Source organism: Exophiala aquamarina, assembly GCF_000709125.1.
Source record: "Exophiala aquamarina CBS 119918 chromosome Unknown aczIA-supercont1.20, whole genome shotgun sequence".
Classification (NCBI taxonomy): Eukaryota; Fungi; Ascomycota; class Eurotiomycetes; order Chaetothyriales; family Herpotrichiellaceae; genus Exophiala; species Exophiala aquamarina.
The window spans coordinates 445,632-459,730 of NW_013550568.1; the positions used below are offsets into that span (position 1 = coordinate 445,632).

Consider the following 14,099-nt stretch of genomic DNA (forward strand, 5'->3'; position numbering starts at 1 on the left):
GTGCGGTCTGGTACACGAATGCAAGATGTACATCAATTCCTAGCAGCTAACGTGTGCCTCAAGCCTCAAAGGATGCATTATAGTGAAGAGCATTTGTCATTTCGAAATGGAGGCTGGCGAAGTGCAAGGGCAGTGCTATCATGCAGCAGTCCAAGGCGAGGCATACTGTCCTAACAACGTCTCTCCCCATACAATGACACGGCCTCTGGGACGCATTCAATTGAGAACGCCTGTGTTTAAGCACTACGGCTCCGAATAGCGACTGTAAGCTCGTTCCAATGTGCACCGAAAGCCTTGTCATCGGAATCAATCAGTAGTGTGCTAAAGCCCTCTCTTGTATTGAGGTACCTAGTAATAGGCCCCTCAAGCACAGCCTCGATACTGGCTTCCAGGAGTAGTGACGCGGTGATCGCGTTGCACCTGCCCCCTTTGACAGCCTCGCCAAGACGTCGAATACCCACCCCCCTGTTTAACTAACAACGCCCTCAGGACTACAGAAACGAAGACCAAAAAGTCATCTAGTTACGCCGCTTGCGATCATATGCATAATCGCAGATGGGTACTACCGAAGGACAACTTAGTCACACAAGGTAAAGCATTGGCATGCTTTGCAATTAGCCCCACCGGAGAAGGAAGATATAGTCAATCCGAAAAGCTAGATTATGGTATTCTGGGGCCCCGGTTAATTTCCAATCATCCTTCTGGGAGAGTACCTGATGAAACAAGAGGATGCGTACATTGTGGTTTCCAAGTACCATTTGACGCGCCGTAAATTATCTAATTATGTACCCTGATTGTTGTGTTTAGCTTTCAACTCCCACATCGTATCACAAATAAGCCGGCTTGAGCGCACAAAAATATGCTCCATCACCCCATTTGCCCCACAGGTGTTAGGGCTTGGGCGTCCCAGGGACACCATGACCCTGACAGAGCAGCAAAGAAGGCGGTAGGAGGGTTTATGTTCTCCACCATTGGGTAGCCCGGTGAGGAGATGGAATCAATGGGATCATACAAGTCAAGAATATGGCCAGAGCTGCGAGGGGGCAAATGTTCAAATGGTAGATTGGAAAATTCCCATTCATTCGGGGCAGAAACATTGAGAGGCATTCGAGTGTCTGGATCAGTGCAGGTGCGTGGAGGATAGCGTTCGCTGACGTCGCACAAATCGGGCGAGCGAGCGCTTTTTCTGCTGGGGAACAAGATGTCGCTGGAAGCGTCGTCGGCCGTGAGATCGCCCTCATCACCATTTACCAAGCCCTGCTGCAAGGTTTCTAGATCTCCATAGAAATCATGCTTTGTGACAAGGACATCTGGACCAATTATCCCTAGCCCTTCGAGGATGTCATGCGTCAGAGGCAGGCCGTTACTGGCTTCCTTTAGCGGCGCACCATCCCACGCCGTTCTTTCTTGCAGCTGTTGATAGAGCTTTTGTATACCTTGGACGAGTTGCTCTTGTTGAATCTCAAGTAGCTCGACGTATCTATGAATGAATGAGTTCCGTGTGACGAGAAGCGAACGACAGGGGCGGGACAAACCCTTTTGGATATCGCCTATTACAAGGTCTCTTGAGCTTGCCAAAAACGCAAACTTCGTTGTTTTTTTCGCATCTTTGACAGGGACTGGATCCATCGCACTAGAGTAAGGTCAGGTCAGATATGGCTATAGACGGGTTAAAGATTCTAGCGAACCTTGGCCTTCTTGATGCGACACCGCTTGCAAGCCTCGCGTGTTCGTTTTGTTTTTGAAGACCGTCGATCCTGTCCAGGTGACGTGGAACTCTGAGAAGACATTGAATATGTCCGCATTTGCCCTTCGATTCGCACGCGCAAGCAATTTCTTTCAGAACATGACACGCGGATGCCTGAAGCTCGTAAACGAAGGGAGTGTATCGGGGGCTGTATTTCAAATACTCTGGTTAGAACAACCTTCCCAATTACTAACAAGTAAAGAAAGACAGCTCTTCACACCGCATCATGTGCCGGGTTGATGATCGTAAAGTATCGGTGCGCTTCCAAGGCCCTGGAAGAACGCTGGCTACAATGTAGACAACGCGATCTACGAGCACCACACCAAGAATTCCCGCGCAGTGCTTGTTCGGCAGACCATTTCCGAAATGCTACCAATGAGACCGTTTTCAGAATCCTAATTCGGCTCGTGGACTGCGCGGATCAGGCGGAACACACGGCAACGAGGTGCCTTTGATGACGACAGAAGAGCACGTGCCCCGCCCCCACCAAGACAGCCTGGGAGACAGGGCTCTGCTGTGTTTTATCAAGTTCCTGACCTGAATTCTATATATCGTGCACGGCACTTCAGGACGTGCCGGAGAGGCTTCCTTTCCGCCATATCCTTGACAGCCGCCTGCCATGGCTACACCGCCAACCTTAAAGCGGCGGCGTGTTGCACGAGCATGCGACAGTTGCAGGAATTTGAAAGCGAAGGTAGGCCAAGCGCACCACCAATTGACACAACTCCAAGCCCAGCAAGCTGATTGATACCTCTTCAAGTGCGATGGCAATCAGCCTAGCTGTGGACGTTGCGCTGGCTATGGCTATGCTTGTCGCTGGGACGAGGCTGATGGTCGCAAGAAAGGTTTGGAAGGCGGCCGAGCTGACTTAGATTTGCTCTCGATGAATGCTCAGGGGCAAAACTTGATGGACGCAATCTCTACATATGACAGCTTGGTTCGGGATCTCCGCAAGAATCTTTCGCCAGAGGATTGCAAAATGGTCGACTTGCGCATCGCCTCAATTCAGCTTCCTAGTCGTTCCAGAAAGCAAGTTGAAAATGGTGATCGTCCCTCACCAGAGCAGCTAGCGGCCGTCGATCAACACCCGATCTCTGTTCAACGCTACTTAGGCGAGGCGAGTGATATTCGATTCTTCCACGCCATTGAAGCCACCTTCGGCCAACAAGAGAGAGATATTTCTGAGGCGCATGTCGACAGCTATGAGCAAGACGGTATTCAACTAGGAACCTCAGAGCCGGGTCGAGGGTGCCTGCCACACAAGACAGCAGCCGATAAATTTGTCAATATATACTTCGCCACCATCCACATTGCTTATCCTTTCATCTCGGAGGCTAGGTTCAGGACGACGTATGAGAAGTTCTGGCAATCGGAGTCGCTAGAGGGCTTCCGCGGTCCCTGGCTATCTATTCTACGTGAGTCTCGCAAAATTGATGGCAAGAGGCCCTAGCATTATGGTGGATGATGGAAGCTATATCTCTCGTATATTGACAAGAGATGTCCAGTACCCATCGCTAATGTCTTCTACAGTGACAATATTTGCACTTGGCTCCTGCTACGAGAGGATCGCCGAGTCTGATGATGGACGAGCTTTGAATGGTCCCAGTTCCCACCAAGATGTCCGTTATTTTGAGCACGCCGTTGCAATTTCCCAGAGGTATACCTCGAAACATACAGTCGAGCATGTTTCTGCTTTGCTTGCCCAATCCTTTTATCTACTTGCCACTTGCCAGACCGACCAGTGCTGGATCACACTTGGACTAGCAGCCAGAATCTCTCAGAGCATCGGGCTCCACGTGGAAGAAGGTGGTCTAAGTCGTGGAGATGCCATTGTGTCACGCGAAACAAATCGTCGGGTTTGGTACTCCGTTTTTGTGCTCGATCGCCTTCTTGCGTTGCAGCTGGGACGCCCACCCTCCATTGGCGACGATGATTTCAATGTCGGACTCCCGTCTCAACAATCGGACGTCGATCTGGTAGCTCATGAAGAACGCCCCAATGCCCCGCAGCAAGGTTGGATGGGAGATTACTTTGTGGCGATGATAAAGTTCTCTGAGATAATTGGAAGAGTTTATTACAACCTTTATGCACCTAAAAAGCCCAGTGATATCGCCACAACGTTGTCGAACATCGATCTTCTAGACACTGAATTGCTGCAGTGGCGTTCAATTCTGGACCGAAAATTGAGATTTGACCTCTCTCATGTTTTTGAAAGCTCAAGAACCTTTCAAAGCCAGGTTTGCTGAGATGCCTGTCATATAGCCGAGTTTCTGTGTGGCTGACCAAAAGTCTAGCGAAATATGCTTGCAGTGAAGTTCTACAATCTTAGAGCGTTGATTCACCGACCCCTGTTGTCGCCTACGAAATTGACAGCGCCATACTCCAACTCCACAGCGTGGTATCAAGGCGAGTTTCATCGCATCTCTATGTCTAAGCGGAAGTGTGTTGAGGCGGCGCAACAAACTGCCAAGCTATTGCATAACCTCAACGACAAAAAAAGTCTTGTGTATGGGTTTCCTTGGTGGCAGATGATATCTTGTCTCCTCTGTGCTAGCTCAATTCTTTTTGTTGCCAGTAGATGCATCAATCTGAACTCAGAGTCAGAGGTAGAGATCTTGAAAGATATAGACTGGCTGGCAGTCGATGAAGATGCCGAAGTCTGCCTTCAAGTCTTCCAGGCTCTCAGTTCTAATTCAAATGCAGCGCGGCTGGCGAGGGACATGATGCAGAGGCTCAAGAATTCGAGAACAATCTCTTACGGTAAGTCCATAGTTCTCTTCTCCTAATATGATGCAACCACAGTGGACGTTACAAGACACCGATCGCGCATCCCTTTGTTAGAATGGTGTCAATCCCATCTTAACTAGGAGCTCCTGCAGATCTTTGGAAAACATCGACTCGCTGACATTCATTTGAATTTTGCAGGGAATGGAATGAGCTATCCTCCAGCTGCGACTATTCCTGCAAGCGGAACAGAAAATACGAATGATGCTCCAGCGAGTACTTCTACATTCGAAAACTCGATGCCGTCACAGCTTGAATTCGGGATGCCCGATCAAGAATCGTTCGATCTCATGTTTCAAGCAATGCACTATGAGGCTTCGGAGCCAGTAATGTGTAAGTGGTCCTCGTTCAATTTCATTTGGTGGTGGGAAGCCCATCCTCTCTCCTCGCCATCGAGGCGTCTCAACCTTCTGTTGTTCTTCCTGCACAGCGACCTCTAATGCGATGCATCAAGCTGACACTCCGTTCTTCAAAGGGTCGGCGCAATTCGTGAACGAATATCATGATCCGGACGCGCATCACCCAGATGCATGAAACTTGAAGCGCGTATGGCTGAGTCGCCGACTGAGTGCTTCTAGTTCATGGAATTGAGACCTCATCTCAATACGAACCATAATTTACTAAGAATAGCACACCTGCTAACTAGTCACTGGAGGAATTTCATGTTTCACGTCCTAGTAAGGCTTGTGCCATGTTGCCCATTTCTACCTACGTGTAACCAGAAGTTGGCAAGCCATTGGTCTTCGCTTCACTCTCTCAGATACTACCCTAATCTGATCTCCTGATTACCCAATGTGACAGGGTTCAGTCTTCGCTCTTCGGCGCGATGCCTATTTCCTCAAAAGTCTCTCTATAGAGATGACAATTTTTATCGAGGGCCCCTGCGGTTGTAGGAGTATTCAGGACACCGCCTGTTCCTAGCGAGGCAACCACTGGTACGGCCTGCCATCCTGGCCCACCCTGAGGATTCTTTGCGAATGTAGCCCAGGAGGTTTGCATGTAATCACTCAATGACCTCTGGTATTCAGTAGCGTTAGTCCGCGGATAGGTGCCGAAGACAATACTTATTTCACTACTGTGGAATACCCCTGCGTTAGGAAGACCTGCGAGTCCGATATTTGGAAACGTCATGTTGTAGAAATAACGCCAGGTGGGAAAGCCTGCATTTTTGCTATCATTGGTATATGTAGCTAGCGGGCAAAGGAATGAGAGATCGTTAACGATGTCTTCGACTTGGTCGGCGCCAGTGGCAGGATACGCCGACAAGATATTGTTGACAAGTTCAGTTTGCCCGGGAAATAAGTTACCAACGTATGCTGTAGCATTTGTCATTCCCACTATGAAGGAGGTAGCCTCGTCGGCATTCGTCCCCGCTAAAATTGGAACATTTGCAACGGAGCGATTGAGTCGAGCATCTTCAGGATAGCGCAGGGTTGTGACATTGTCCGTCACCGGACGAAAGGGTAGTGCGAAACGTTCGATGGTGTTCTTTAACTTCAAGGCAGTTTGATTGCGTAGACAGGTCAAATTCGAAGATGGATGAGTCTGTGTACAGTTCAACGCCGCCGATAAAGCAAACCAACCTCCAGGTGCATTTGTGGTGTTGACGTAGGAAGTCGCTTGTCCAGATTGCATGATTGCAGCTCGGAAAGGGGGATTTTTGGGCATTGTCGTCACAAGAACGTCCACACTAAGCAGAACTAAGCGAAAGCAATTTTCGGCCGGAGCCGGAGCCGGAGGGGGGAGTTTTACCTGCCAGCACCAGCGCTTTCACCAAAGATAGTCACCTTCTTAGGATCTCCCCCAAAGGCGGCAATATTCCTTTGAATCCAATCTAGTGCAAATCCTATGAAGGCTCAGTATTGATTCTGAAAAGGCGCAGTAGCTTGCAACGGCCGAGTTTCCACTCACGTTGGTCAAGAAATCCCAAATTCCGTTCTGTTAAAGGTAGCTCTGGGGAGTTAGGAAATCCAAAAACTGAAAGAGTCAGCCAAGATTAAGATCAAGCTTAGGAGCAAGTAACCGTTTGTTCGATAGTTCAGGGCCACGATAATGACATCTTGGTTCGCTGCAAAGTATGAACCATCATAAGCTGGATGAGAGTTGTATCCGATTCTCAGACTTCCGCCCTGTGAAAGGCTTAGCAAGCATCTCCAATACGTTTGCCAGGACGAACATAGATCCACGCCATCACGGTTTTGTTCTTTGAGGCTGTTCTAGGCACATAGACATTCAGGTTCAGGCAGTCTTCACTCTCACCCGCTGGTGGAGGTGGAGTATTGTACCATGCCATTGACGCATTTCTGGATGCTTCGGGATAATTGAACGCCTGGAGGCATGCGGGTCCATATTGAGTAGCGTTGAAAGGCTTCTCCCAGGGAGTTGGTTTGACAGCGGGAGCGAAACGAATAGGTGGTGCTGCAAAAGGAATTCCGAGGTATTTGTCCACGGGAGCCTTAGCACCTGCCAGCGATGTTGCCATACCGAAGACAGCTCCAGAGTCGATAGTGACCGTGGGAGCGGCATCGGACATGGGAGCTGCATCGCTTGCCGTGAGCAGCAATAGCACAACGAGCGACAAAAGGAAGAAGAAATCCATTGCTGCCCAATATTGAACGAAGCCAACACTCATTGACAGCCGTAGCGTGCCGCCTTCAGGCAATGATGTCGACCATGTATATAAATTACATACATAGTCCCACCGGCACGCCGGCGGAAGTGTCGAGTGGGCCCAGGGATTCGTTTGGAGAAGAACATAGCTAGTCGCATATACCCCGCGTCATAGTCCTTCTAGTTTATGGAGCACTATTTGCAGCCACCGTTCAAGCCAATGGAGTGGATTCGGAGAAGTTCGTAACCCTCAGTCGGACTAGGCTCTACCCTCTACCCAACTGCCGTTCAGACACTGCTCAAGTATAACGTGGCCCGAGAGGATCAATTGGAGTACTATTGAGCCAACCTCTTCCCAAAGACTTCCGTGCCTCGGTTGGTTTCCGAGAGGAAGCGGGGAAACCATAAAAGTCGGTCGATCATTTCAGGTTCGGTGGAAATGTAAGCATCTTGTGCTCCGACGTCCCAAGATTTCCTTTGCTAAACGAGGGATAGCTGAGGACTTCGCTATTCCTTGGCTATTTCCAAGAACACCCACCGGCGTTGGCATGTTGTAGCCATAAAATGGAGAGAGGACCACCTCCCAGAGAAATATCATGAAGCAACTCCAGCTTGTTGGGTTTGAACAGTGCCGCTATTTGAGTCGCGAACGACGGAACCAATGGCTACCACAAACCGTTTCATTGCTGTGATAGCAGCAGCAACGTGTCTGTTTAGTTGGCCCAACAACGTCGTTGGACAATCGGACCTGGGCTGGTATGCAGCAGAAATCGGTTTTCTGGCAGACTTGAAAAGCAGGGTTACAGGAACACCGAGCCACAATAAGCTCATCGACCATATTGAATGTGAGCTTTATATGCTCGGGCTACCGGTATACAGCGACTACTTGAATTTCACCTACAACGACCAGCCCTTAAGCCCACCAAGACTCAGCATTGGAGACGAGGAGGTTACAGTGTCTGCCTATGCGCCATACTCGGGTAACACAGGTCTTGACGGCATAGAAGGTGAGCTCGTCGACTTGACGGGCCCTCACGAGCCTCCAGAGTGGGAACTTGCAAGTGGCAAGATCGCCGTGGTCAATATTACGAATAACCCTGCAGATTGGCGCTTGTCTTTGCACGTATGGCCTGGACAACCGGAATGGTATATTCAAACTGGAGTTCCAACAACGACCGCGGATACCAAAATCGCCAATCTAACTAATGCAGGCGAAGCCGGTGTCAAAGGAGTCGTGTATGCATGGGAAAATATCACTCCTGGAAATCTGTATGGCCAATATACCCCGTTTAAGCGACTTTATCAGGGTTGTCCCACGGTGTACGTAGCCGGAGATGCATCGAAAGCGGCCATCGAAGGAGCCAAAAAGAACGCTAGAGCACATTTGACGTTGAGCGGGGAGCTGATCCCTAACACGACAACTCGCACTATTTACACAATTGTGGAAGGGACAAAGTTCAAAAATGAGTCCATCATCCTCAACACGCACACAGACGGGACCAACACGGTTGAAGAAAATGGCCACATAGCCCTGTTGGCCAAAGCAAAGCATTTATTGGCAAATCCACCCGAAAGGACAACGATCCTGGTCTTTGTCACAGGCCATATGCATCAACCCGCATTCAGCACCACAGGCCGTGCCACATCTCGCTGGATCAATGACAATCCTCAATACTGGCGAGGAGAAGATGGAGAAATGAAAGCTGTGGGGAGCACATGCGTTGAGCATCTCGGGGCGGCCCAGTGGGTAGAAGATCTTAGCACCAACAGCTACTACTCAGCTGGAAATCTCACTGATGAACTCCTATATGCCAACACACCCGAAATGCTAGCGCTGCTGGAGAAGTTCTGGAACGGAGCCTATCCAGGTTTCCTGCGGGTCAATGACCCGATCAAACAGGGCGTGCAGTTCGGCGAAGGCGAGCCACTGACCGACATTCACGTGCCAAACTTTTCCCTGATTACCGTTCCTCTGTATCTGACAGCAGAGATGCCAGGAGATTTCGATGAGAGACGGTTGGTTGATCTGCCAGCTCTGAAACGTCAGGTGGACAGCTTCTTGCAGATCTGGGACGTCATGGATAAGATGCCGCTGGGGACTTTTGGCGTCGTGCCAGCGATGGAAGAGTAGTACTATCTCAGTAGTACCCACTAGGGATAAGCGATGTCTATAAAGTTCGAGGGCATCGGCCACAAGACCAGGTGTGTCGCATCGCGAAGATTTCTTCCTTGTACACTCCTTATATTGAAAAGGATAAGGTCATAGTCATATATACCACTTGTCTTCTAACGCAGCCGTAGACATTGAGCCGTGATCATGATAATATTGTGCCAATACACCAACTGTAATATGTAGAGTAGCCTCTGCGGTTCACTATCTTGCCCGTCATGATCCATTGCTAATTATTGTCATGCTCACTGTCACTTTTAGACAGCGGTGGCCGAAAACTTCCCCGTGAAAAATAAGCTACAAGACAAAAAGTGCGGTTGTCTAGTTCTCCTGCGCTAATGACAGTCTGTCCTCGCCGAAGCATTCCAATCCAAGAACCCACAGCACACCTCCAACATCCGTCCTATACTTCAAAGTGGTAAAACCGGGGCGCTGAATTCACGGCATCATGATCCTTATTGGCTGGCTGGGGCTCGCAGCTCAACAAGGCCGCTGTTTCCGCCCGACCCGGAAGGAAACCAAGGGAGCTGGCTATATCACTGTTCTCCTCCTCGTCGCCTGTCACAACTCATTGGCTGAGCAACAACATCTCACCATTTTAATTCACCGATTCCGTACAGGAGGTATTTTCCGGCTCGTCTCGCTGCGAATGTGGCTTCACTTGACACTGTCACATGAACGATGCCACTTCGTGCAAGTGATGGGAGTTGGTTCTATAATTTCCATCAGTAACCCAGGTGTTGATGAACGAACCCGCAATACCGGAGTTGCAATGTCAACAGTGATAACTTTGTTGATTTGAAGAGTTGCCTTGGTCTTTGATCTTCTCCATGGCACTTTCCATCAGCCTTTCTCACAATGATCGTACGCAATTTACGCCTGGATCCATGGTTTTGGGCGTGGTGAAGCTCACAAACTATGAGGATCAAATTATTGACTCGTGTAAGATGGACTTTAGAGGTCAATCTAATGCATTTTTGAGCCAAAACTACAGCGATATCGGGTCCTCCAGAGCCGACGTGGTTTCCAAAACTTACCTGTTCAGTCGCCATTTGGACCTTTACAGTGGCGAAGGTCTTCATCATAAGGGAACCCACCTTTGGCCGTTTGCATTTCGGATTCCACTTTTCGCAGCCCCTAGGCTTGTGCCGCCGGGGTCCAAAGAGCTATTCTACCCTAAAAGTCGATGGAGAGGCGACTTTGTCGTGGAACGTCACAAGGCTCACCCTCTGCCACCGAGCATGCAAGAACGGGGGAAGTTCGCATGCAACGTGCGCTATACGCTAGAAGCGGTGCTTTCATACAGAGTATCCGGAGCTACAAAAGGTAAAAAGTTGCAAGCTTCTTACTCTATACCCGTGCAAAACTTGGAAATGTCTCCTCGTATCTCTGCTGGGGATGAGTGGATATATATGATTCATCGCCACACATTGAGCTGTGCGATTGTCGATTCTTCGCATCAGCACTTCCTCCGGCATTTGCGAATCTTCCCCTGGAAGGACAAACATCTTAAGCCTGAAGTGAAGCTATGCGTTTCTGTTCTTCTGCCAAAGGAGATCGTCATCAAAGAGCGGCAGACATTATCTGTCCCGGTGGCCTGCACAATGGAACAACCTTCAGAAGCAGACGGACCGAAGCCGCGAGTGGTGGAACAAGATCTGGACCTCGTTGTTCACTCCTTCAGCCTCTCCCTTTTCCGACATACAGAGGTCCGAGCAGGATGTCATCACAGCTCATCGGTCAGAAAGATTTTCATCCGAAAGGGGACATGCATAGTTCCTGTCTCGCGCACAAGCAGCTCAGACCCGAACGGAGCAGAGAATTCTCCAAATCCAATCGTCAACCTTAGCAATATTGTCGATCTGTCTATTCCGAGGCAGTCATTAGCCCCTGACTTCTCAACGTACAACATCGCACGTTTCCACACTATTGAAATGCGATTTTCTTTGATATATGGAGGGAAGAAGAACAAATTTGCCCTACGCAATGTCCCTATGAGAGTGATCCCACAGTCTGAAGGAGAGCTAGAGAGTCGACTTAACGAGGGCGTGGAACCGGACGATGAGTTTGGCTGTGATCTGGTCGGCATTCAATGGCGAGACTACAGAGGGACTGCTGGCGCCTCTGGATGTGATCCACTTGGGTTGGCTTCTGATTTTGATGACGACTTATGTCCGGCAATTCCACCACCTACGTACACTGTTTAGCTATTTTATGGGATAAGAACTGCCTCCATGCCACAATCTCAAATTTAATCCTTCAGAGGCCCAATCTGAATCTCGTCCGAAGAAAGTTTGAACACTGAGCGGTTCTAATAAGTACGGAGTGTCTATTTTTTGCAGCCCAAACTATGTAGTATCCACCTCCGTTCCCTCTTTCCAAACTATCCGTTGTCCGCCGAGGGGTCCTCCGGGATTCCGGACTGCATCTAGCACGTGTTGTGGGACGGAAAATCGAGATTCGTTACTGTCCATTAGGTGGTCAGGCCGAGTGCGAGACCCATGCTGAAAAACCGCGCTGGCTGTTTTGAGGGGAAACCCGTGTTTTCCGCCACTTCCGTCTTTGCCGCCAGACAAGACGCCATTGAGTTTCTGACCTCTTCACCCTATGAAATTCTGGCGCGGTAGAAAACGAAAGGAAGTAATTTTAAGCAACATGGCATCTAAAGAGCGGCTCAATCACAAGCCTACTGATTGCTGCACAATCTCACGTTGTCCTCTCCTTCTTTCGAGGCATGTAGTATGTCTTCCCACAAGCCAAAACCCTATGTTGACCGCGCAACTGCCCGTCATGATACCAGGTCCGACAGCCTAGAGGATAACGAGTCCAGGTTAGCAGTGCGCCAGGGGCTAGGTTTAGATGATAGCGACGAAGAACTGACGGAATTGGCGGTACCGTCTCCTGCTGCCAATGATGACGACCAACGTGACACATACGAAGAGGAGGAAGCAAAAGCAAGGCGGAGTTCATCCGTCCTGCAGCAAGACAACCAAGGCAACGGAGAGTTAACAGAGCTTGCTGTGCCTGCGCCAATTTCCCATCATAGCACGTCTGATGCAGAAGCGGAGGATACTCGTTTCCGTTACGAAGGACTGACAGAGAATCAGAATTCTTCTTCTTCTTCTTCTTCTTCTTCTTCTTCTTCTTCTTCTTCTTCAGCAGACCGTGTCGAAGAACAACCAATTCAACGATCGACCACCAGGTACTCCGTCTATGCAGAATTCTGTACCATCAGCTGGCTGGTGTTCTTCGCAATTCTAGGCACTTTGGCTCGACTCGGCGTACAAGCTATATCGACTTATCCGAATACACCCTTCCTGTCACCAGTCCTGTGGGCTAATCTAGGAGGCTCACTATTTCTCGGGTTTCTGTTGGAGGATCGGCGCTTGTTTCGCTACACCGTGGAAGCGAACGACGGTGAAAAACCCCTCACGTCTGAAATAGACAGGGTAAAGAAGACGTTGCCATTGTACATCGGGCTGGCGACTGGCTTCTGTGGCAGCTTTACATCGTTTTCATCCTTTATTACGGATGCATTCCTCGCGCTCTCAAACACCCTGGAGCCTCCGTCGGCGGCAGAGCCGTACCGTGTATCACAATCGCCCATCCACGCCCGGAATGGCGGGTTTTCTTTCATGGCAACGATCGGCATTCTCATAGTACAAACAGCTGTCAGTCTGGCATCCTTGAAGACTGGTGCTCACATTGCGGTAGCTGCCGAGCCCATCTTCCCTAGTTTACCAGCCACATTCCTCCACCGATTCCTCGACCCCTTAGCGATCCCGCTTGGATGGGGCTGTTGGCTAGGAGCTGCGTTTCTCACTATTTGGCCTCCGTCCGACGACTGGCGATATCGAGTAACGTTCGCTTTGGTGTTTGCCCCACCTGGTGCTATTCTGCGCTTTTACCTCTCGAAACACCTCAACGCTCGTATTCCGGCTTTTCCACTTGGCACATTCATCGCGAACATCTTCGGTACTATCATCGAAGGTATGTGCATGGATTTGCAACATTCGAGCATGGTCATGGCCAAGGTGACCGGCTCGAATTTGGCGGCTTGCGCGGCGTTGGAAGGTGTCATGTCCGGTTTTTGTGGTTGCACGACGACAGTAAGTACATGGGTGGCCGAATTGAACGGGCTGAGACGCAGACACGCATGGTTCTATGGCCTGGTCAGTGTGACGATTGCATTGGCCATTCAAGTGGTAATAATGGGTAGCATGATCTGGACGATAGGCTATGACCACCGCTGTGCGCAAAATTCACCTTGAGATTTCCAGGTGGCAATTTTTCAGGGAGGTAAAATAGAGTATAAAACGTGGATTTATAGAGTTAACTTCCCGGCCCGAGAGGTCGATGGATGGCGGCAAGATATTGATAGCGAGATGAACGAGGTCGTGCTATCCAGGGTTCAGGTGACCTCGTTGAATTCGAGGATACTAGAGTAGATTTCTTCAGTATCCGCTCGGGCTCGGTGGCGTCGCATTCGGATCTCCGTGGTGAGATCTGAACATCGATAGATTCTGTCGTGCGCGCTTTCATCCTCGGATTGGTCATAAGGTGGCTCGATATAGGGAAATTCAGGACAAGAATGAGGCACGGATGGGAAAGACAGGACCTGTGGTTCCATGTTGAGATGCTGCCTGAATTATAAATGAACGGTCCATTTCCGTTCGAACGACCGCTTTCTCCATTGCCGCTTCTGTGTGGCAAGTATAGCGTTCCAGCCTCCAGAGTGTGCCCTGGTATTTGCGGGCGACAAAGCGTCTGGTCTTGATACCCCGTTTC

General features: G+C 49.8%; 6 protein-coding genes across 6 annotated transcripts; 4 read left to right on the plus strand and 2 right to left on the minus strand.

Annotated features, from left to right (window-relative positions):
• Window positions 1-867: 867 nt before the first annotated feature.
• Window positions 868-1,629, minus strand: A1O9_12047 (uncharacterized protein; the record flags this gene model as incomplete). The annotated part of the gene is made up of 1 exon (XM_013399193.1): window positions 868-1,629. One exon carries the CDS (start codon window positions 1,627-1,629, stop codon window positions 868-870), a length of 762 nt encoding a protein of 253 aa, XP_013254647.1.
• A 737-nt stretch (window positions 1,630-2,366) lies between these two features.
• On the plus strand, window positions 2,367-3,993 carry A1O9_12048 (uncharacterized protein; the record flags this gene model as incomplete). Its single annotated transcript, XM_013399194.1, has 3 exons — window positions 2,367-2,441; window positions 2,508-3,162; window positions 3,278-3,993. 3 exons carry the CDS (start codon window positions 2,367-2,369, stop codon window positions 3,991-3,993), a joined length of 1,446 nt encoding a protein of 481 aa, XP_013254648.1.
• Window positions 3,994-5,335: 1,342 nt separating this feature from the next.
• Window positions 5,336-7,130, minus strand: A1O9_12049 (uncharacterized protein; the record flags this gene model as incomplete). Its single annotated transcript, XM_013399195.1, has 5 exons — window positions 5,336-6,221; window positions 6,284-6,377; window positions 6,443-6,508; window positions 6,555-6,660; window positions 6,708-7,130. 5 exons carry the CDS (start codon window positions 7,128-7,130, stop codon window positions 5,336-5,338), a joined length of 1,575 nt encoding a protein of 524 aa, XP_013254649.1.
• A 672-nt stretch (window positions 7,131-7,802) lies between these two features.
• A1O9_12050 (uncharacterized protein) lies at window positions 7,803-9,272 on the plus strand (the record flags this gene model as incomplete). Its single annotated transcript, XM_013399196.1, has 1 exon — window positions 7,803-9,272. One exon carries the CDS (start codon window positions 7,803-7,805, stop codon window positions 9,270-9,272), a length of 1,470 nt encoding a protein of 489 aa, XP_013254650.1.
• Window positions 9,273-10,141: 869 nt separating this feature from the next.
• A1O9_12051 (uncharacterized protein) lies at window positions 10,142-11,518 on the plus strand (the record flags this gene model as incomplete). Its single annotated transcript, XM_013399197.1, has 1 exon — window positions 10,142-11,518. One exon carries the CDS (start codon window positions 10,142-10,144, stop codon window positions 11,516-11,518), a length of 1,377 nt encoding a protein of 458 aa, XP_013254651.1.
• Window positions 11,519-12,052: 534 nt separating this feature from the next.
• On the plus strand, window positions 12,053-13,582 carry A1O9_12052 (uncharacterized protein; the record flags this gene model as incomplete). The annotated part of the gene is made up of 1 exon (XM_013399198.1): window positions 12,053-13,582. The coding sequence occupies one exon, from the start codon at window positions 12,053-12,055 to the stop codon at window positions 13,580-13,582; it is 1,530 nt and encodes a 509-aa protein (XP_013254652.1).
• Window positions 13,583-14,099: the final 517 nt, after the last annotated feature.